Source organism: Protobothrops mucrosquamatus, unplaced genomic scaffold, assembly GCF_001527695.2.
Source record: "Protobothrops mucrosquamatus isolate PMUCROS unplaced genomic scaffold, P.Mucros_1.0 scaffold269, whole genome shotgun sequence".
Classification (NCBI taxonomy): domain Eukaryota; kingdom Metazoa; phylum Chordata; class Lepidosauria; order Squamata; family Viperidae; genus Protobothrops; species Protobothrops mucrosquamatus.
In genome coordinates, this window is record NW_015386614.1 from 603,815 (window position 1) to 628,400 (window position 24,586).

The window sequence follows — 24,586 nt, forward strand, 5'->3', positions numbered from 1 at the left end:
GTTCTCACCTACATCGTCCATATAGGACGACTCGGGAACTCAACTCCTACCCCGGGCAGCTCACCTATCCCCTTATGCCCAGGGGAAAGGTATCAGGCCGTTTGACAGCTGGTACTGGCTGTCAAAACGGCTTTTACGCGAAACAGGCGGGAGGCAGCAAACAGCTGCGACCGACGAAGTCGCCTGCCACCGGAAGTCTATCAACTGTTTTCATCTCTCTTTTTCTTCTTCTTCTTCTTCCTCATTTTCTTTTTATATTCCATATTTTATTCTACAACCAAAGGGGAGGAATTACCTAGGCTTTTTTCAATAAGCTGTTAATCATCCTGGGATGATCTTTTCAGCGGAAGATTAGCGCAAAAATGTTATCCTAAAAAAATATATCTCATTTTGCCAGAGAGCTGCAGCAGACACATTTCTGCTCGGGTCTGGGGAGATATATGAGCAGAATGTATCTTCATAAAGTCTCTGTCCCCATTAAAAAAAAATCCTGGCAAAATAGCTGAATCTGGATGGCATGATCTCAGGATGCTGCAGGATGGCAAATAAAGGAGCTGTATGTGCATTTGCCTGCCCAATATAGTCTTTATTAAAGAATGCTGAAGAACTTTTTTAGATTGGCCTAACCACTATTTTGCATAGGTACTTATGTTGAACTTTTCCTTATCTTGCCCCATGCATTTTCATCTTAACAAGAGATAAAAGAGATCAATTTCAAATATTTGAAGTAATAAGGCAATAATGAGAAATGCAATACTAGATAGGAAAATGGAAACATGGCTCAAAGCAAATTATTTAATATTAAACATTGGCCATCGCAAGCCAGAAACCTTGTCCCAAAAGAAACTTCAAGTCTATCTGAAATGTATTTCATAAAGAAAGAACTTCACATTTCTAATTCCACTGAAAACAATATCCACATCAGCTTCCAAACAGCTCCTACACTAGCCTACAAGGTACTTTAATAACTGTGCACAACGATGAGCAATCATTTGAATGCTGTTATGCTCACTGGGACTTAATACAACTTTACACAGGTAATCCTCAACTTACAACCAATTGCTTAGCGACTGTTTGAACTTATAACAGACCCTGAAAATGAGATTTCTGATTTGGAGTTGAAGTTCTGACATCTACCCACCCATTTTCTGTATCACATGATGGTGTTTTTGCTGGAAATCTAGTTTCACAGCATTCACTTAATGACCACAGCAAAAAGGTCATAAAATCAGGTTTGGTCTTGTAGTGACCTGCTTTATGACCATCATAAGTTATGACAGAAAGTGTGGGCTCAATTACTATCATAAGATGACAACTGTCTGTGATCCTTAGAGAAATATTTTCATGCTTAACTATACAAAACCAAACGTACAAGTACAGATTAGGTGAGACCTGGCTCAAAAACAGTAACTGTGAGAGGGACCTTGGAGTCCTAGTGGACGATCACTTAAACATGAGCCAGCAGTGTGCGGCAGCAGCCAAAAAAGCTAATACAATCCTTAGTTGTATAAACTGAGGCATAGAAACAAAATCATGTGAAGTATTAGTATTGCTTTATAAAACCTTAGTAAGGCCACACCTAGAATACTAGTTTTGGTCACCACATTACAAAAAAGATGTTGAGACTTTGGAAAAAGTGCAGAGAAGAGCAACTAAGATGATTAAAGGCCTGGAGACTAAATCACATGAAAAATGGTTGCAGGATTTGGGTATGGCTAGACTAGAAAACAGAAGGACCGGGGTGACATGATAGTAGTATTCCAGTATTTTAGGGGCTGCCACAAAGAAGAGGGGGTCAACTTATTTTCCAAAGCACCAGAAGACAGAATAAGAAGCAATGGATGAAAATTTAATTAAGAAAAGAAGCAACCTGGAATTAAAGAGAACCTTCCTAACAGTGAGGACAATTAAGCAGTGGAACAGCTTGCTTTCAGAAGTTGTGGATGCTTCATTACTGGTAGTTTTTAAGAAGAGATTGGACAGCCACTTATCTGAAATGGTATAGGGTCTCCTGCTTGAACAGGGAGTTGGACTAGAAGACCTCCAAGGTCCCTTCCAATATCATCATCATCATCATCATCATCATCGTCGTCATCATCATCATGATTGAACTATATGCAGACATGTATTCTCTCACACTAAACTTTGTTTATACTTGCATGAGCTACTTGGCAAAAAATATTTCACACTGTCAAAGAAAAGTGGATTTTCCACATACCCAGTCTGAAGTGAGTCAGATAATTTTCACCTAAATGTTTTCAATAAAACATCTCAGATAAGATCTATTCTGTCAGAGGCTATGGTCAAGACTGCAGCAGAAAAATCTTCTATTTCTTGCCTATTAAGAGGCTAAAAAATAACTGCCCTTCAGAAGGTTGGCCTCTGAGGGACAACTTAAAACAAGATGTTATTATTCAGAGATGGATGAAATTGTTAACATTATCTTGCCCCAAACAATGAATCATGATAATGAATAGCCTCATTCTTCTTCTTTTTTTTAGTAAACATTAAAATTCAGATTAAAATATATACTCTGTGGACTGGCACCCCATACTTCATATTTCTGATATTTATAATTTTTTTAGTAACAGATTAGTAGTAGAAGACTTTTGTCCAGATGCAACTGGCATAATCTGAGAGATATGATGTGCTTTTACTCACAAAAATGACCATCTATATTGTTATTGTGATTATTTTGTTTACATATGAAAGAAACATGAAGTCCTCATCGTTGCTTGATGATTGAAGGATATATAAGCTTGGTAAAAAAAAATGAAATGAAAAATGAAATAACTTGGCTTAGAGTAATTTATAATTCTTTATAATTCCAAATCTGAGTGTTAAAAACTAACTGCCAAATAGAAACTGATTTCTGAGGCTTAAGGGTTAGCCTTAGTGATCTTTTCAAACACATGGAACCATTCCATAAGGTCTCTGATTCCCTATGATCTGAAGCATATGCTGGGAATCCTCTGTCAATCAATGTATTATGTTGATAGAAAAATAGTATTTGTTCTTACCAACTGTCAGAAATCCGATCTCAAAGGGTGGTAAATGAAAAGCCCTTGATAAGGTAATTATGCTGAAGCCCATCTCCAGTTAAGGTGCTGGTCTGTAACTAAATAATGGTATGAAATAGCTGTCCTCTATCATAGGGGCTTTTGTTTGTTTGCCACTAACAATTCCTAACATATACTATTTTAAGAACATATTTGGAACCAAAATATTAAATTATAACAAGCTGGCCCAGCTTTTGTTTTCATCTTCTCATCTATTCATTCCCACCTACCCCTTCACCACCCACCACCTAGCCCAAAAACATTGCTATGGCAACCACAGCTGATAGGGATTTGATTGACAAGTCTCCTAAGAGGAGTGTTTGCGGAAACTAGAATGCCTCAAGGCGAGGGGGAGGGCAGAGCAGCGCTACTCACAAGACTGGGAAGGATGGCAGACACATTTATATTTGGGAAGGGACATTACTCTATGTGGAGCAGGAAACTTAAGATGACATGTTTTTCTCCATGAAGGCACCTTTAGGGAACCAAACACATGTCTTTCCAAGCAGAAAAAGTGGCTTGGGGAACTGAACAAAAGGGTCTCTGAGAAGTTAAGCTGGCAGTTCCCTAAATTATCTTAGTTTACATTACAAAAATTGTGACTCCAAGAATGTGTGGGAAATAAAGACATTAGAAGTATGATTTAAATATAGCCATGCATTAAACACTGAATTCTATTTGTACTAGCATAAATGGATGTTTACACTGAAAGAGTATTTCTAAAACAAACTTGGATTTATTTTTATAGTTGTTATACTAGACTGCCTTATATAAATCAGACTAACTATGTAATTGATAAAATATGAAAGTTGGAAAAATGCCACATGAAGTGTAGCTTCTTATTTCCCTCCCTCCAATTATTTAATAAACTATTACTAAAAGAATTGCAAACAGGCCATGTGTTTTCAAATCTCAGAGGCTGATGGCGCAACTATACCGCTTATTTAAATTGCTTTATCTGCCATGGTAAACCATGGAATGGGATAACTCACCACAGCCAACTCCCCACAACCAATTTGCCATGGCCTACTCACCTGTAGGAGCCCAAGGGAGGGGTCAAATGCAATATCAGTCATAAATCTCTGCGCGCCCACAAGAGATCTAAATCCAGTCCATCTTGAATTCCTTTGACTCTTATCTACTGCCAATTCGTTTTGACCACCAGTAGCTCAGATTCTTGTAGAGAGCTTAAGCTTGCAATAAATCTTTATACTCAGTTGAACTGCCTGAATCTCCTGATTTCCCCAGTACTTGACATCATCATGGCCAACTTGTCACAGGACAACTTGCTGCAGGGTTCACCTAGTTCCTTTTATTTTTGTTAACAACATTTTCATCAAAATTATTTTATCTATTGTATCAAAGAAAATCATTCCTATGACTACAGCTTTTGTAATGCTTTGTTGAATAATAAAAGATACTAAACCTGTGTTGAATTGTCCTGCAGTGAGTTGTCCTGTGGTGAGTTGGCCATGGTGAGTTGGTCATGGTGAGTTGGCCGCAGCGAGTTGTCCTAGACCCATAAACCATGCCCTCGTGATATCTCCCTTTGTTAGTCTTTGAAAAATGTTAGCAAACTACAATCAGATTTCTGACCTAATTGGTTATTAAAGTCATAGAAGTTCAATAAATCTATTAGTAGTTTCCAGGCAGAGCTAAAAGTTGTGATCCATCTTGTTTATGAATCTGTCCAAATTTTAGCTAAAATATAGGCTTTCCAATATCCTTACCAACAGACTATTAAGCTACTTTCTTCACTGTCATTTCAATACAAGCTTTGTTGTGGTTGTTAAGAGTGATTTATTCTATATTATCTTCTCATTAGGTTTACCCTTAATAATTATTTTTAGTATATGCAGTATTTTTATCTATTGTTATTGTTACTTGTCTCAAAAACTAGTACAGAAAGGTAGAGAACACATTTAAATAATGCATAAAGAATTCAGGAAATATTTTGTACTGTACTAAAATCATAATTCATTTACAAATAAATATCATAAATAGCCTTGAATAGTATGTGATACGTAAAGGTAAAGAATTTTTTTTAAAAAAACAAACAAACCAAGGTTGCCAATGATCCCTGCCACTACTGCAAGTATAAAAGAGAACCTTTCACACTGACAGTTTTACTATCAAGGGAGTCAAAATTGTGCATTTTTGTGCAAATTAAGAAAAAGATACAAGATTCAGGGTGCAACAAAAATATATATGAAAAGATAGCATTTTAATTTGGAAAGATAATCGACAAAGTGCATTCAAAAACATGATACTGAAGAAAAATTATTTCATTTTCACCTAAAGTATTTTTGCCTAGTTTTTCTAACAAGCTTTTAATTAGTGATAATAGATACCATCTTTTTTCATAGTAAACAAGTACCAATAAGAATAAAATGAACAAGCCAAAAGTAAAGTCTTAAAGCTAATTTCATAAAATTAAATAACATTATTTAATAACATATTACAACCCTGTGTTTGTGTGTGTGTTTGTGTGTGTGTGAGAGGGAGAGGGAGAGTTAGAGGAGGGGAGGGAGAGTGAAAGAAAAACTACCTTTAAGAAACAGAGAATGAGTATTTATCAGGGATTATTTGCCGTTGTCATATAATGAAAATAGTCCTCATTTCTGGAATTTTTAATCACAAAGGCTCTATTTGAAGCATCAGTTAATAAAAAATAAATAAAAGCCACACAGCTCTGTGTATTAATGATTCACCTGTGGAGGTGGTTAGCAGCATCAAGTTTCTGGGTGTACAGCTAATGAGTAGGCGAGCTTGGTCGCTCACTGGTGAAATGGGCACAGCAGTGCCTGCATTTTCTGCGTCGCATGAGAAAAGTACATCTTCCTTTCCCTATCCTTACCACTTTCTACAGAGGGACAATCAAGAGCATCCTGTCATATTGCATTACTGTCTGGTTTGGAAGCATTACTGCTTCAGACAGGAAGGCAGTGCAGAGAGTGGTGAGGATGGCAGGAAAGATGATTGGCAGTTCACTTCCTTCTATCCAGGACATGGCATATAAACTATGCTTGAAGAGTCCGCAGGATGTAGTCTGGGACACTACATGTCCTCTTCATGACATGTTTTCTTTGTTATCTTCTGGGTGGAGGCTTTGTCGTTATCTGAAGCAGAACATCTAGATTCAGTCACAGTTTTGTTCTATATAGCATCAACCTTGTGAACTCTCAAGTTTCCTCTTTCTGCTATGTGTTCAAAATGCACAGTGATTAATACTTATATATTATTTATATGTATGTATATGTGTAGCTCGGTACTCAGCTGCAGAGGCCTTCTGGAAAGGCCTGACTGCGAAATGCAGGCCAGAATGCAGCTGCAGAATGAAGCTGCTCCTCCGGCTGCAGAAGAAGTGGGCTGGCTAGGCTGGGCTGTCGGTGCAGGTGGTGAGTAAAAAAGACTCCACACCCCCCGAAAATAAAACCTGGTGCCTCTTTTGGAGGCAAAAAAAAAAAGACCGGGTTTTATTTTTGGGGAAACACGAGTACATATGTATACATGTATGTATATGTATGTATGTATATGTGTGTGTATATATACATATATGTATATACGTATGTGTGTATGCATGCATATATGTGTGTGTATGTATGAATGTAGCATGTGTATGTGTGCGTTATGTATGGGTATGTGTAGACAATCATTTAAATATGAGCCAGCAGTGTGCTGCAGCTGCCAAAAAAGCCAACACAGTGTTAGGCTACATTAACAGAGGGATAGAATCAAGATCACGTGAAGTATTAATACCACTTTACAATGCCTTGGTAAGGCCACACTTGGAATACTGCATCCAGTTTTGGTCACCACGATGTAAAAAAGATGTTGAGACTCTAGAAAGAGTGCAGAGAAGAGCAACAAAGATGATTAGGAGACTGGAGGCTAAAACATAAAAGGAACGGCTGCTGGAATTGGGTATGTCTAGTTTAACGAAGAGAAGGACGAGGGGGGACATGATAGCAGTGTTCCAATATCTCAGGGGCTGCCACAAAGAAGAGGGATCAAGCTATTTTCCAAGGCGCCTGAAGGCAGGACAAGAAGCAACGGGTGGAAACTAACCAAAGAGAGAAGCAACTTAGAACTAAGGAGAAACTTCCTGACAGTTAGAACAATTAACCAGTGGAACAACCTGCCTCCAGAAGCGGTGAATGCTCCAACACTGGAAGTTTTTAAGAAGAAACTGGACAGCCATTTGTCCGAAATGGTATAGGGTTTCCTGCCTGAGCAGGAGGTTGGACTAGATGACCTCCAAGGTCCCTTTCAACTTTATCATTATTATTATTATTATTATTATTATTATTATTATTATTATTATTATTATTATTATTATTATTATTATTATTATTATTATTTACTTTCTTTTGAGAGCAGGCAACAGAATTTCATTTTTAATGTGGGCCAGTGTGCTAACACTAAAAAAACATCAATAAAGATGATCTTATCTTATCTTATCTTATCTTATCTTATCTTATCTTATCTTATCTCATCTCATCTCATCCCATCCCATCCCACCCCACCTCACCTTACTTTACCTTATTTAACCTTACCTTACCAAATTAATGCCTGTGTTATTAAAAATTCTAACCCCTATTCCTACCATGGAGTTCCATCTTGTTCAAAAATTTCTCCTTTTTCTCATATAACCATCAGCTTACTACTTAGATTATGAAAATAGCAATCAAACAATGTTTAAATAATTAATGAGTTAGACAATAGAGAATAATAAATTGCTTACTTTTGCAAAGCAAATTTGGTTATTATATTTCAACATTTGCTTTGAATGACCAGTTTCCTTGAGGAAAAAAATGGGTTTTGATAACAGTAATAAAACATTTTTTACCAATAGACGAGAATATATATAGCTCAGGACTAAACTGTACAACACTAATGGTGTTACCTAGTTAGGTAATAAAACCTCTGCAAGCAAACAACCAAGCTCAGAGAGTACCAAGGACTCCACAAAATATTTTTAATAAACACTGTTAGTTCTTTGCCAATAATAAGCAATTGCTAAAACTACTGTTGGGGTGATTCACAGCAGTAGCTGATGCAGAAGTGTGTGACTGGCAAGAAAAATTATCCAAGAGCTGTAGGAACATCAGGGACTTTTTAGCATGGAAAAAAAGACTGAGTAAAAGTGAACATATCACAGAAATAAGCTAGTACACATTATATGAAGCAAATAGACAAAACTGTTTTTCTTTCTCTTTCAATTTGAACTGAGATCATCCAAAGATCCTAAATGGACAGAGAGACTTTTTTATGCAACATATGCTTAACTATATAATTGTCTTCACCAAGATGTATCAATTACTATCACCTGAATGACTTTAAGTATCAATGACAGCAATTAATGGAGGAGGATACAATAATGGATATTATTGAAGTGGCAACCTCTCTTGTGCACAAAGTGTTCTTTCTCTGGGATTATTTCTTGAGAAATATGAGAAGGAAAGTGCTATTATTCAGTTTGTAAGATTCCTACAGACATCTGGATGGCCAACATGTGAACAGAACAAGACTGGACAGGTCTTTCAAATCTAGTTTAGTTTTCATCTGTTTTTAATCCCTTAGAGTTAAAACCACATTGGAAATATGCTAGATCTGAAAGGAAAAAAAAACATTCTGCAAGAAGGCAATGCAAACCATTCCCTTATCACTACCAAGAAAACTACATGAATGTGTCCATGTAAGTCACCAGGACTGGCATATGATTAAAAGCAATTTATTTTACAAGTTATGTTTTTTCATTCTGTGAATTTGTGGATATCAGATGTAGATTATTTTATAAGAAATTTCAATATTGCTTTTCACCTTTTGTAGAAAGAGAACCACCCATTCAAGCATCTTGGCATGCATTTCTTCCAACGTGAAGAGTGTTCGTGGTGTGCGAATAAAAATCTTTGTCTTTCCATATGCCACATCATCCTGAAACCCACAGTGCTCAATCAATTTCTTCACAGCCTCCTTGTCAGATGGTAGTTTGTGATTTGGCCAAGTAAATTCAGGAATTATTTTGTACCTGCATTGATACAAATATTTAAAAAAAAAACATTGCTTGCCAGTACTTAATGCGATGGTCAGTAATATGGCAAAAAGGTCCACAACAACCCAAATTATCTTGCCAAAATAGATTTCCCATAGAAAGAAAATAAATATACAACCTTGATATATAATTAGGGAATCTTAAACATGTATTACAAAATGCTAATGTGTAATAACTGAAATATCTCTAATCCTTGATTTGTTATTCAATAGTTTACTGTACAAGCTACAATTTCCTAAGTCACAGAATAAATGATATGCAAACTAAATTGTTGGGTTTGCATATAAGCCCATCTTCAGATAAGACAAACATTATTTTTTCAGTGCATTTTGGCAATTAAAATTCTCAGCTTATTTGCAAATATATATATAAGAAGGTATATATATAATACCTTCTAATAGACTGGATAACTAACAAAGCTAAAAGGAATTAATGATATTAAATTAAGCTAAGATTCAAGTGGATCTGGCTGAATGATTTAATCATGTTTTAGAAATCATAATTTTAGCATGTTCTAGTTTTTGCCAAACAATTCTAAATAAGTATAGTCAGTGAGAGATGTTGCTTTAGTTGATAGAGAGTTGAGCCTTGAGTAAGAAAAGGATTTATAAAAATTGTTCCATTTGGATTTAATGTGTAATACATTTTAATAAAAGGTCTGTGTAAAATTCTTTAGACATCCCATGAAACTCCTGCTCTTCCATAAAAACACATCTAGAACACTAAAAAATGGTATCAAATAGGTTTTTCTTTAGCTGTTCTCACTAATCTTGGTAATATTTCTCTTAAAGTTACTTTAAGACATAACTGTGATTTGTGTAAGAATGCTAATGTAGTGTCAAGCCACAAACATATTTTTGTTGTTCAATATAATAAATCTGCAAAATTTTCATCAATTGTTACCTGTGAAGAAATTTTTCGTACGTTTGGCGATAGGCATATCCTGCCCGCCGTACTCTTACATTTTCCAAAAGTCCAAGATATTCAACTTGATGCTTGCATCGTTCTTCATCAAACAGCTGTGGTGACTTCTTGTCATTGGGTTTAATGCAACGGACATAGTATGGTTCCTAAAAGAAAGCAACCAGAAACAACAGTATTTGAATTAACAGATAAAGTAAAAGAGTAAGGTGAAAGCAAGTTAACATCCCAATTCTTTAACTATTGTTAAGGAAGTAGGACCCCTAATCTTTTCCTATAAAATCCCATTAGAAAAACAAGCCTATATTTTCCTAGAAATTACATGAAATAATAAAAGATTTCCTTTCAGATCTTTCATGAATTTCCAGAATGCAAATAACAGATCCTAGTTATCCCAAAAATGCTTTTTCATGAGGAAATGGACTTTCTTGTTTTTCTTTGAAGATGTTTAACTTCTCATCCAAGAAGCTTCTTCAGCTCTGACCGGATGGTGGGGCATGGAAAGATTTATACTCCTTGCAGACCGCTGGTCATTTGCATTCTTTTAGCGAGTAGTTAGTGCTACCTGGAGGCTTATCTGTGTCTTCAGGGTCACCTGAGTAGTGCAAATGTGTGTGGAGCCTTCTTGGAACTGTTGAAAGGACTGTGTTGTAGACTGGAGATAGATGATGTTATCTATCTACAGTCTATGAGAAATGGGATGGCTTGTACGAAGAAAATAGACTTAAATATTTAAATGTAATCAACTTTGAGAAAATCTTAACTACTAAGAATGTTTTGAACACTGTGGAGAAAACAAATTTAAATAAGAATTGTAAACAGGATTTATAACGAGGCAACCAAGATGTCTAGCTAGAAAAGAAGCATTATATGGATGTGATTATTATTTGTAGAAATGTTGGAAAAATCTTTATACTTAACTTAATAGTTACCTATCAAAATAATAAGAATTGTATTAATTCAAGGTTGGCAAAGAGAAAATTATTGGAAGAAGAGAAAATCAAACAAAGCTACTATGTGGATTATAGATTATAGAAACTAATGGTTAGTGATTGTTTAATATAAACCCAGACAACACGCTGTTTACCAAATATTATAGTGATTATGTTAAAAAAATCAATGAAATATATTTACAAAAAAAGAGAACTTCCTGAGACTACTACAGGCATCCAGCAAAAAAGTCATTGGTTTTCTAGCTTAGTCAATATGAAATTTAATATCCTAATCAATTGCTACCATTTCTTACTATTCACTCTCATTTTAAGATTGCCAGTCTGCAATTATAAAAACTATAGTTGGCAGAATTTTGCCTGCTATGCAACTCTTAGAAATAAAGAGGTCATTATCCCTAAGAAGTATTGAACATCCTATGTAGTAGCAGGAGTGTCAGCCATGAGAGAATCCAACGTTCTCAAAGGCAATATCTTTATTATGAGAACTTCTCAAAAAACAGTTGCCAGCCAGTAAGAAAAAGAAGAGAGGGAAAACAAAGAAAAAATTTGACCAATATATTTTTTCTTCTGCCAAGACTGATCTAGCTTTTAACCTAATGAAAGAGACTAATTCTGTTGGCTTGTTAGTTATTATCTCTTTCTCTTTTTTAAATCAGTTAAGAAGCTAAACCGAGAGCACAGATCTCTGCTGGAAATGGGTTTGAAAGATGGTAGGAAAATTCCCCTATTTGCAAAATTCCCAACTGTCATTTAAATAAAAAACCTTTATTGAGGCAAAATAAAAAAAGCTAGTTCCTAATCATTTCTGAAATCATTTCCTCAAACGTTTGTCCTTTTATTTTATGAAAGGCCTGCTCTGTTTTTTTAAATTATGCATATACATAGGTTAAGCCTTTCTATTTAGATTAATTCCCAAAGTTGCTGTCAAAATTTAAAAACGAAAAGAATATAGAAATATAAAATAAATAAATTAAAATAATGAATTTAATACAATTGATACAATTTTTACAGCGACTGTGTTGGACAGAACAACACAGAAGAAGGCTGTCTCCTAAATGTCAAAAAGATACACCTTTGATAGAGGTTGTATCTTCAAAAAAGCCCCTTCTTTGGATCTTAAGAGCCATTTGTGATGGCCCTATAGATGCTGGATCCCTAACCCTAACCCATTCCTTCTTAACCCCAGGATGTAAGACATCTCCTATAAATTCAGACTCAATACTGCTAACTAAAGAAAACTTATTTATGTTTCCAGGACAAAGAGAAGTGTGTTAATTTAGTGTTAAAACACACTGCAATTATTCATCTATAATAACAACATTTTTAACCCTCTTTTTTTCATCATTAAAAGAAATCCCAAGCAGCACTGAGATAAATCAGTCAGAAACTTGAAGAATTGCTGCCACTTAGTGTAGGCAGTATTATTAGCTGGACCATGGTCTGATTGATTCAATAGAACAAGATGATTTACTATGTTCTTATTTTAGAAGAGTATTTTTTCTTGAAAAAATGTATTAAAATTTATTATGAATCATGGTGTCAAAATATACTATACATTCTTTTATCTTAAGTACTGTATATTTATCATCAAACATTACACTAAACAAAAAAGCACAGATACAGGGAAGTTGACAAGCTGCACCCTTTACTGTAACTTATTTATCTCTTCCTCTCTGGGAAAATTCCCACAGATACCCATAATAGTAAATAGGGCCACAATACTTCATAAGGCAAATATGGATATTTATAAAAATGAGATCAGTGAAAGAGAAGTAATCCTTCACCAAAATAGAGTAAAGGGAAGAATATGTTTTTCTGAAGAAAGGATGAAAGTTAACCAAATTATTCATTACTAAATAAATAGGTAAAATAGATTTAACTGATGAGTTCAGCCACTATATTTCTTAAGACATTCAAAACCATAAAACAGAAAGAATAAACTCAAAAGGAGTCTCTTTTGAGAAATGCTAGTCTACAATTTTTATAATCAAAAATTATGTTCCACATAAAAATTGTTTTACATTTAAACCCTCGAGTAAAGTCTTGAGGAATGTTATTCTCCTTTTTATTTCAGGCTTTGCTCCATGCCATTCCTTTTGTGTGTTTATTTTACTATATTTTATTTATCCCCTTCTCATACCTGGAATATCAAAGTCTTAGCTTAGCATATGTTCCCATTGGTAAATAATATTTTGGGTTTGCTCCAGTTGGCCAACTGCACTATGGAAACAGGAAAGGGCTGCTTCAGATTATCTTCAGTAGAGATTGCCACTATAAAAGGTAAGTTATTTTCCTACCTTTAAAATATTAACTCCTGGATAAAACACTGAGAACAATATAGTACCCCCTGGAAACTACTGAGATCATAGTAAGATACTTAATTGTACCACATCTATAAATAGCTTTTTGCTGTAGTACCTATTCTTAGAAATGTTCCCCCCCACACAAATAAATCATACACTGACTTAGCTACAATTCAGACAGATGTTAAGAACAGCTTTATTCTCCTCAGCATCTACAAGTTCACAATGGTGCAGTTGAACTGTTTATAACTACAGATGATTTTTTTAATTAGATCATTTTATATATGGCACTAGTCAAAAAGTCTAGGGAAATTTTTTTAAACATGCTGCATCAAGAAATGTGAACCATTTACATTGACAGATTTGTTCTTTGTTTGCTGTTTGTGTTCTTTTGCAGAAAATATATATCCTGGGCTTGCATTATTATTACCTATTCCAAATGTTTGTGTCATGTTCTGAGTTCTTGTGTGATCTGGGCTTGGGGAACACAGATTTTACTCCCTTCTCATAAGCAGATCACACTCTGTAATCTTGGAGTTTTCTCAATGCCAGAAGGAAGATGAATGCTGGAAGTATTCTTTAATATTCTGATCCCAAAATGTCCTATTGAAATCTTACACTGGATTTTGTTGCTGATAGGTTCAATGCAAGAGTGACTTCGCAAGTAGCAACAGTAATGAAATAACAGGTAGCTGTCAAAGTTCACCTTTCCTGAGTTAGGAACTTCTTACCTTGGATGCCAAGTTGTCCACTAAGGCAATCATTGAGTTCTTAAAAAGTGCAGCAGCAGTCAGTGGCCGCTTGGTCACTTCTGTTATACTCAGTTTGCCTTCTGGCCACATCTTTTTCAGCACAGGGTTGGAGCTACAAAATACAAGAAAGAATTAAAAAAAAGACAGCAATATAGTCATATTTGGCCTATTCTGCATAAAGAAACAAATGGATAGTTAAAGTTATTCTTACCTGTTATACATCAAACGCTTGAAGTCTTGAAATAAAGTGTCCTTATTTTTATCAATGAATCCTGTGACTGAATAACTGGTAAATAATAAAAAAAGGTAATTAGCTGCACTGAAATACTAGCTAGCTACTGAGATAAAATTATTACTTGGACTTAGAAAATAAGAGAAAAATAGATAAATAGAAATCAACAAAATAGAAGTCAACATCAATAGAAATCAACAAAAATTAAAAATCTAAAAAGTCTCATGGAAATGAATAATATTCAAATCACAATGTTAAGAAAAAATAGCTTTTAAATATTCTCCCTTCAAGAAGCAATGTACAGTTTTTCAATACTTTAAGTCAAAGGACAGTAAATATTGCTCCTGCTCTTCTTCATCATCAGTGTCATCTTTAGTGTTTTTTTAAAAGAAAATTTTATTGATTTTCTAGTTTTACATTTAAATATTTGAAAAGCAACGTGGTGGCTGAGTTAATCGATAATTCAGTAACATACAAGTATCTTTAGTACAGATCTCAAATTATTACATTCAATATTTCCTCTCTTTTCCCCTTAGTATTTACTGTCTCATATTTAAACTAATACAATTCTTATTATATCGATTAAATAAAAAAATAACTTTCTTACATTTGTCAATAATTTTAGTTTACACATATCCTAATTATTTTAACATTCAATCTTTATAGACAATCAATGTCTTAATTAGTTTTTTCTAATTTTTAGTTTCCCATTAATATTTAAATTTAACATTTAACATTTATAATTTCCAAGTTTTAAATAACCCCAGTTCCCTTTATCACAATTCATCACAAGATCTAATGTTCAGGATACACGTCTTATCTATCTGAATATATTCTATTTCTCAACATCTTACATCAATTAATTAATAATATAATATAACATTCTTATTTTCTGTTAATTTCTAAACATCTTAAATTTAGTAATCAAAATTTCTTTTATTTCAACATTTAATATTCCTCTCTTTTTCTCTTGATATCTACTATCTCATGTTTAAGCTAATTGTTTTTATTATAACAACTAAATAAAAACATATTTATATTTATCAATAGATTTTTAGCTTATATATATTTTAATTACTTTTACATTTAATCTTTATAAGCAAATCAATATTCAAATTTAACTGTTAGTGTTTATACTTCCAAGTTTTAAATATCTCAGCTCATAACAAAATCTAGTATTCAAAATACGCATCTTATCTATTTGAGTATGTTCTATTTTAATTCTCACTAATAAGTCAAAACCCCAATTTTCTTCAGTCTTATTCTAGCTTTCTTTCTTTGCCAACTCGTCTTCCATGTCTATGCTTTTAAGTCATCAAGTACATCTCCCTGTGTTGTTATGTATATTGTTTGAAATAGAAAAGCCATCCGGTCACCATTTTTTTTGAAAGGATTAACAAATCGTTTCTCTATTTTTCCATCTCAACGTAGTTGTCCTGAACTGTTTGTCTTCTCTTCAGTCTGTTCTTCTTCTTGATCCTCAGGCTTCTTCTGGTTTATATAGAAAGTCTTTTCCCTTTTCCATGTTGTCAGTCCCTTTTCTGGGTTTTCCATTATCTGTGTTTGTTGATCAGTTGAATCTTCTGTCATAGTATTTAATTGTTTCACTTCTTCTATTATATTCTGTGTAGTTGATTTTTTAGTTGTGATCAAAGTCTGGGTTCATATATCTAGGCTGACATCTTGTTCTTTTCTGTAGCTTCTTATTTTCTCAGTAGCTATAAGAATAGTTTCATAGATTGCTTTCAACATAAAGAGAATCTGTTCCTGATCTTCATCCATGTTTTCTTAGTAGTGTGCTAAGTTAAAAGCTTTACAATCAGAGAATGAAAAAGCTTTTTTGTCACTGAGTATAGAACACAGCTGGGCTTCTCGCAGCTGATATCTGTCAAGGTTACAAAAGTCTTATCTATAGTCTGGGCTATAAGTCAAGTCTCTTTTAAGCAATAACAAGTTGTAATATCAGGTTACAATAATAATAATAATAATGATAAAGTTGGAAGGTACCTTGGAGGTCATCTAGTCCAACCCCCTGCTCAGGCAGGAACCCTATACCATTTTGGACAAATGGCTGTCCAGTTTCTTCTTAAAAACTTCCAGTGTTGTTGCATTCATTGCTTCTGGAGGCAGGTTGTTCCACTGGTTAATTGTTCTAACTGTCAGGAAGTTTCTCCTTAGTTCTAGGTTGCTTCTCTCTTTGGTTAGCTTCCACCCGTTGCTCCTTGTCCTGCCTTCAGGCGCTTTGGAAAATAGCTTGACTCCCTCTTCTTTTTGGCAGCCCCTGAGATATTGGAACACTGCTATCATGTCCCCACTCGTCCTTCTCTTTGTTAAACTAGACCAGAGGTCGGCAACCTGTGGCTCCGGAGCCGCATGTGGTTCTTTGAGCCTTTCCCTGCGGCTCCCAGCCTCCTCTGCCATTTGCAGAGAGAGACAGAGAGAGGCACTTCCCTTCCTTCCCTTCTCTCTCTCTCTCTCTCTCTCTCTCTCTCTCTGTGTGTGTGTGTGTGTGTGTTTGTGTGTAAAAAAGAGAGTGGACTCACAGTGTTCTCCAAGGAGCTGAAAAGTTTATTGGGCGGAGCTCCTCCCTTTGCTGCATCTCTGCAGGAAACAGGAAGCAGGAAGGGCAGGAGAGAGCTAGCTAGCCCAGCTATGCTGACTCAGGAATTCTGGGAGTTGAAGTCCATGAGTCATAAAAGAGCCAAGGTTGCCTACCCCTGAGCTTGTTGGAGAACAGCTTGAAGCCAGCTTGCCAGGTGAGCAGAAGATCGCAGAGAGGGAGAGGGAGAGAGAGGGAGAGGGAGGGAGAGGGAGAGAAGGAGAGAGGGAGAGGAGAGAGAGACACCCTTTTGACACACACACACCTATAATAAAGGTAAAAAAGGATATATGCAGTGTTAGCTTCATTTTAGATACCAAAAGGGTTTTGCGGCTCCCAGTGTTTTGTTTTTGGTGGGAAACGGGTCCAAGTGGCTCTTTGAGTGTTTTGGGTTGCCTACCCCTGAATTAGACATACCCAATTCCAGCAACCGTTCCTTATATGTTTTAGCCTCCAGTCCCCTAATCATCTTTGTTGCTCTTCTCTGTACTCTTTCTAGAGCCACAAGATGTCACCCATACCATTTAGAGTTTTCTTTTAAGTCCAAACTTTTTATAGTCTTTTCAATTTTACTTCTTTTTTATAAGTAAAAAGCCAGATCTTCAATAAGAATAAAAAAATATTTTAGTCCACAAATTTTAAAACAATAAAAATCCAATTAGAATCAAGTTATTCTTGCAACATTTTAAACTCCCCTGGATAGTCAGTTGCCGCTGTTTTTAGAGGGTGAGATAGAATCTCTCTTCTCTCTCCACAGGGGGAAAAGTACTTTGAGCAGCTTATGCAGGTAGAAAAAACAGTTAGGATTTAAGAGAGGTAGATCTCACCCAGTCTTATCTGCGCTGCTTTATAGTTGCCTGGTGGTGAATTTGACTTCAGCTGTCTGCAGCCTAGTGACAAGCCATATTTCTATGGCAGGTCTTTCGTCCACTGGTTTGGAGGGCTGCCCCGGATCGAGCGGAAGGGATACCACCCTCCCATGATCACACGGGGATCCCCTCCTCGCTGGTCTCCCCTACAGGGCGATTTATGACCCTTTCCAGGGTCCCCCAGCAGTGCGAAATTATACATGGAAGACGGAGCTCGCCTTCTAAACGTCTGTGGTAGCCGCGTTGGCAAACTGGAAGTCCATCTTTAGGGGTTTTAGACACTTATAATGCAAGTGGTCCAAAGTGAACAATCAAGAGGTAATTTTAGTTGTTTACAATGCCACTTTGCAATCTCAGGTAATCCAACTTTCCCCTGCAATGATTAAGTGGCTTGAGGACTTCACTAGCAATAAATTGATTTAAAATATTTATATCTCTTAATCATGTATGACATACAAAAAGGCTTTAGTTTATCATGGGAATAAGTGTCAAAATTATACCTCTGCCTTAACATTTTCCAAATATGTTTTGTACACCTTAATGCAGGAAATACAATAGAATTATACCTAAATATAAAACCAAGCTATCAGCTTAACTTCAAAAAAGGAGTACATAATAACTATCTTTTTAGTACCATCACAGTTTTCTATTAGTCACCATGACTTCATAAAAAAGTCTTTGCTGCAACTAAACTGACAATGCATTATTACCAAATCATATTTTAAAAATGCAAAACTAAATTTGTGCAATATAGAAGGAATTTTGAATGGAGAACTGGAGTATCATATATTACCAAATAAATGGTATCAGGTTTTAAGAAAGGTTAAACATGTTTGTTATCATTGAAAAAGCAGCAAAAAAGAACAAAAACCAAAACTAAACATTCCTTAAATTGTGCTTTGCCTTAAAGCTGCTGTTTTAGCTGAAATGACTGTTTATGCTGCTTTGGAGGATGGCAAAGTTGTATTTCTATTCTTCTCATGTTTTCATATTTATCATTATGCCTTTTATTTACCTTAACTTCACAGCATACATTTAAATTGGGTAGGAGAGAGGCATATTTATATTTCTGTAGTATAAAGGCTATACTACTAGAACTACCTTCTGTACTATTAAGTACTGGATTAGCATTATCAACTCTATCAATAGTGTCCTAAGTGTCAGCAGAGGTTTTTTTTTTCCAATTCTTAAACTGGAAATATCGGGACGTATTTGGGTTGGACTTTCAAATCACATATTCTCCCAATAATCAATGTCCTAATTTTCCACAACCATGCAAAACTCATAAATAACTGTTTATACCATAGTATACACCAGTGATTGCGAACCTTTTAGAGACCGAGTGCCCAAACCGCAATCCCAAACCCCAAACCCAGAGCCGCATCAGCACTGTGGTGCCCTCAGGGGGGGCGAGGGGTGTGGCCCACTGGGTGGGCGTGGCTGCAATGTTCACGGCAGACTGAATGGGCATGGCTGGGGTGGGTGTGGCCACCTTGATGTTGCTTATGGGGGGATGCCTGTGGGGGCTGGGCAGTATTGGGGGAGATCCAGGGGGTCTCTGGTGGGTGGTGTGGTGGGCAGGAGGCTCGTCCTGTGGGGTGAGGCAGGGGGTAGGGCGGGGGTGCCATTGCTGCGGGGCAAGGCAAAGCAGGGGCGGCTGCTGCCTGACACCATCAGCTCCCCCACACAGAGGCCAGTGAGCACATGGGGGCGTGCTTTACTACCTCTACTCGAGCTTGCTAGCCAGCTGCTTTGCCTCTTTTGTGTTGGGTGGGGCTGCTACTCCGGGCACCAGCGGTGGCCTAATGCAGGACTTTTCAACCGGTGGTACGTGTACCACTTGTGGTACATTAATGAATGGCAAGTGGTATGCAGCCCTGCCTAGCCAAGTATAGTGGGGGATGGAAAGAGCCAGCATAGGCAAGGACTTACAGTGAGAGAGTCCTCTGGAGCTGCAAAGGCCCCAGGTTCACTTCTGGCTCACCCTCCCCCATGAGAAAGGGGAGCAGAGACAGGAGAGGCTATAAAAGGAGGCAGTTTGGGCAGCAGAGGGAGAGAGAGAAAAAGCAGCAGCCTTGGGAGGAGGTGGAGTCAGCTGCACAGAAGGAGGAGGAGGAGGAGATGATGATGATGATGATCAAGCAGGCTGGCTATGAGCCGATCTACAACTGCTGTGGCAGCCACCTGTGCTGGCAGCAGCAAACAGGCAAGAAATGCAGTGGGGGAGGGGTCGCCCTCCAAGAGGAATGAAAAAAGGCAGCAAAAGGGAGATGGAGATGGAGAGTGGAAGGATTCTTATGTGCTTTTGTGACTTTGATGTTCTGGGATTTGTGCAATGTGGGCTTTGTGTTCTTAAGGAGTGTTTGGCAATTTCTATTTGGCTGATGTCTCGTGTTAGCTTCTATTGCTCTGCTGTTGTTAGCTGTAAGTTTTGCTGCAAGGGATTTTGAAGTATTTTTCTCCTGAATGGATTTTGCCTGTAGCATTCCTTTACTTATGAATGGAGCCATTTGGGGAGACTGCCTTAGCCGGCAGCCAGTACTTACTTTTTTTTTTCTTCCTTAAGTGCCGGCTGCGCTCCTTACTTTCCTTTCTAGCCAGTAGCTAATTCTTAAAGGGGAATGTGCCCTTTTAAGGTAGTTCACTCAGCAGCTTGTCTTTTCTGTCTCTGGAGGCCTTTTCTTGTTTGATCAATATATGGAAGAGGGAAAATATGGGGGGGGGGTGTTCAAATTCTTCCTTCAGAAGGAGATGGGAATGAGAAAAAGGGAGGCAGGGAAGGGAGGAAGGAAAGGAAGTCCCGCCTTAGCACTTGGCCACCAGCAGCTCTGCCATTGACTTTGCTTGTCAAAAGGTTGCAGGAGGGGATCACATGACCCTGGAACACTGTGACCATTATAAATATGAATCAGTTGCCAAGCATCCAAATATAAATCACATGACCCTGGGCATGCTGCAATGGTCATAAGTGTGAAAAACGGTCATAAGTCATTTCAGTACAATTGCAACTTTGAACAGGTGGTTTTTTTTGGGTCATCAAGTTTTTGACACCTTGCTAGGTGGTACTCGAATATTGCCATATCCTAAAAGTGGTACAATCGGTAAAAAGGTTGAAAAATGGCCTGGCCTAATGTACCTATGCTAGTTGCTGGCGGTGGCAGCAGGTGTGCCCACAGAGAGGGCTCTGAGTGCCGCCTCTGGCACGCGTGCCATAGGTTTGCCATCACTGGTATACACCATAGCAATTAAGATATATTATTACAATTGAGACCTAAATCCCAGGAACTAACTGTTTTAGGTCAGTTACTCTCATTCTCAGCACAATGTATTTCACAGAGTTGAAAAGGAGTTCAGGTTCAATCTATCTTAAACTTTTGGAGAAAAGAGAGAGAGAGGAGGAGGAGGAGGAGGAGGAGGAAGAGGAAGAGGAGGAGAATATACCATCATGCATGGAACAATAAGGCAGGAAATGGAGCAGGTGTTCTCAATAAGATGTCTGGATTTTTATAGCACAATATAGTATATACACTACACCAGGGGTGGGGAACCTTGGCTCTTTTATGACTTGTGGACTTCAACTCCCAGAATTCCTGAGCCAGCCATGCTGAGGGGAAAGGGAGAGGTTTCCAAGCAGAGCCATGCTGGCTCAGGAATTCTGGGAATTGAAGTCCACGAGTCATGAAGGGGCCAAAGTTTTCCCCATGCTGGCTCAGGAATTCTGGAAGTTGATGTCCACGAGTCATAAAAGAGCCAAGGTTGCCTACCCCTGTGCTACACCAATCATTTGGATATCACAATGAAATAATTTCAGATGTTTTCCTACATTGCAAAAAAAGCAAAAGGAAATATAGAAGGAAAAACAAAGTGCAACTATAATTATGCAACTATGCATTTATAATATTTTAATATGAATCAGGACAACAAATACGAGAAACAAACTTACATAACATCTCCAGCATAATGTTTAATCCGAAAGTCTCTATCAAATTCCAGGTTTTTATCCATAGCACAAAGCTTAAAAACAAATGGATTAAAAAGTAATTATTGAAATGCAATTGCTGGTAACTTTCAGCAGGTTTTCAGTAACAGATCTGAATGAAGTCTAATTATTGCTACATCTAGTTGTGAAAGCTCCTTCCTTAATGCAGATGCTATACAAGCTTCTGTAAGACAAGACAGTATCTTTCTTAGCGATTTGATACAACTTAGTGATAGAACACATGGGAAACAAATGCACATGATATTTACTAAGGGCTCTTTTCACAAAACGTGACCTTTACAAAGGGCTTTTTTTCATTTAAAAAAACATCTGGTGAATTAAATACAAAAAAAAGTGTAAAACATTTTATATGCACACATCAGTAAGTATATCAGTTAATATAGAACTGTGATGATGGATATAGCCTTCTCAATATTTCCATTATTGCTTTTAGTAAGGTATTGAAATACAACTTGTTTGATTGACCCTATCTGACTCTATCTGACTCTTCATTCTATTTCACTTTTTGAAACATTGACCTCTACATGGGGCTTCCCTTGAGGAGCACCCGGAGGCTCCAGTTGATCCAAAATGCGGCCGCGCGGGCGGTGTTGGGAGGGACTCGTCACTCCCACGTTACGCCGCTTCTGCGCGAGCTGCATTGGCTACCGGTGGCCTTCCGGGTGCGCTTCAAGGTGATGGTTATTATCTTTAAAGCGCTCCATGGCACCGGACCTGNGTTCCAGCAAGCGGGACTGGCCTAGGGGATTTTATAGGGGTTTTAATTACTTTTAAATTTGACATTCTCAAATATTTCATTTTAATTAAATTTTAACTAGGTGTAATATGTTAGCTTTTTATCATTTGTCAGCCGCCCTGAGTCCGAAAGGAGAAGGGCGGGATATAAATACAATTAATAATAATAATAATAATAATAAGAAATGTGCATTTAAAAATACAAATCTATACAGTAAACAAAATATGAAATACATGGAAGAAGTAGGATTCATATATCTACAGAAATGAAAAGAAGATATAAGCCACACTTTAATTCTAAGACTGAGATGAAAAATTGAAATTATTAAAATCATCAATTCTAATTATTGGAAAAGGAAGGAGACAAGCTTGATCTGTAATTCCAAATGAGTTATGCTGCCAAACCACAATCATGCAGTTTTCACTGAAAACAGAACGTACTTCTCAATGCAGAAGTATTAATTTATAAGATGATTTTCTGCATAATGTTATGCATTTGTCTATTTAATTCAATAATCAATCAACACATTTAACTGCGTGATAATGCTTGTTAAATCATCTTCAACTGTACTGCAGTTTGAACAATATTTCCTTCATTTAGTTTAATTTTGACAATGAGAGCAGATGAGTTATATGCTGATCAGTTTTGTATAGCATGGCAAACCATTGTTTATTCTACCATGAAGGAACATGACCTCCCTCCCATTTCCTCCAACACAGGCACAAAAAAGAATATCAGATGCTTTCAATGTCTGCTTTTACCAGATGCTTTCAATGTCTGCTATCTTATTTAAAATTGTAATTAATTTTTACAATTTTTGACGAATCTAATTTTATAATATATAGCTTGAACTCATTTAGTCTGTCAGTTTCAAATAAAGCATCAAATTATAATGAATGAAAAATGGAAATGAAAATCTTAGATTTCAGGTATGCTAGAAGATAAATCCAGTATGATTTTGATAATAATTATGATGATGATCGCCAAACTAATCAAATATACAGTGTCTTTCAAAAGGTCATTTTCATGCATGTTTCACAGGAGTGGATCAAAAGAGCTTACCACTGCCACGAAGCTCTTATTTTACATTTGCTTGGGGGCTTTTTATTCTGTAAGAAGCTTAATATTGTAGTTCTATTGTGTTAAATTTGGAGACAATATTATCAAATACATGTTAAAATTGTTTTACATTTTACATCTTATCATGAAGAATTTCATCAGATTCATTAGTTTAAAAGTGCTATTGAAGTTAATTATTATGGTTCATCGCACAGTCAACCAAGGTGTTTAGACTGGATTTGACATTTTTATCCTCCCACAGAATCCTTTTCAAGGATTGGGAATAGGGAGATATTGTTTTTTAATGGTGTTAAAAATACTGTTGCAGGATGTAAACTGTTCCAAGTAAAATCGCCTTTTCCAATTGACTATATTTCTGTCGCACAGTCAGCTAGATGTTCAGACTGGATTTGGCATTTTTGTCTACCTATCAAGTCTTTTCCAAGGATGTTAGATGGTGTTGCAGATATCGTCGCAGGATGTAAGCTGTTTTAAGTAAAGCTGTCTTTTGTAACTGACTGATGGTGAATTTGTCAATGCCAATGGTGTTCAGATGCTCTGGAATTGAACCCAAGGCTCTATTACTACTGGTACTACCTTTGCTTGCTTTTGCCAGTCATTTTATTTCTATTTGTAGGTCTTTGTATTTTGCGATCTTCTGAACTTCTTTCTCTTCTATTCTGCTGTCTCCAAGTATTGCCATTGCCACTATCCAGATTTTTTTTTAATCTTTCTTATCGACAATTGATAAGTCTGGGGTGTTATGTGGCAAGGGCCTATCTCTTTGAATTTTAAAGTCCCAGAGCAATTTAACTTCTTCATTTTCTATGAATTTCTCTATTTTATGATTCTGTCAGTCCTTGCTTGCAGGCAAATGATATTTCTTACAGATCTTCCAATACAGCACTGTTTATTATTATTATTATGGCTAATCTTCAATTTGATTCACAGGTCAGGGGCTGGTAAAAACTTAACAGTTCAAATCCTAACCAAGGACCTAAGAGTTGTTAAAAGTAGTGTCTGAGTATATAGGCAGTTTTGAGTAAGG

The 24,586-nt window shown here is 36.5% G+C and overlaps 1 protein-coding gene across 1 annotated transcript in view; it reads right to left on the minus strand.

The window, feature by feature from the left end:
• LOC107286289 (unconventional myosin-Id) overlaps nt 1-24,586 on the minus strand; it is a 68,208-nt gene that overhangs the window by 16,702 nt on the left and 26,920 nt on the right. Inside the window, exons 15-19 of the mRNA XM_015814639.1 lie at nt 21,687-21,757; nt 14,255-14,329; nt 14,023-14,155; nt 10,018-10,184; nt 8,883-9,090 (exon numbers count right to left, since the gene is read on the minus strand). Coding sequence (XP_015670125.1) covers nt 8,883-9,090; nt 10,018-10,184; nt 14,023-14,155; nt 14,255-14,329; nt 21,687-21,757 — 654 coding nt within the window. The remainder of the gene's footprint in view (nt 1-8,882; nt 9,091-10,017; nt 10,185-14,022; nt 14,156-14,254; nt 14,330-21,686; nt 21,758-24,586) is intronic.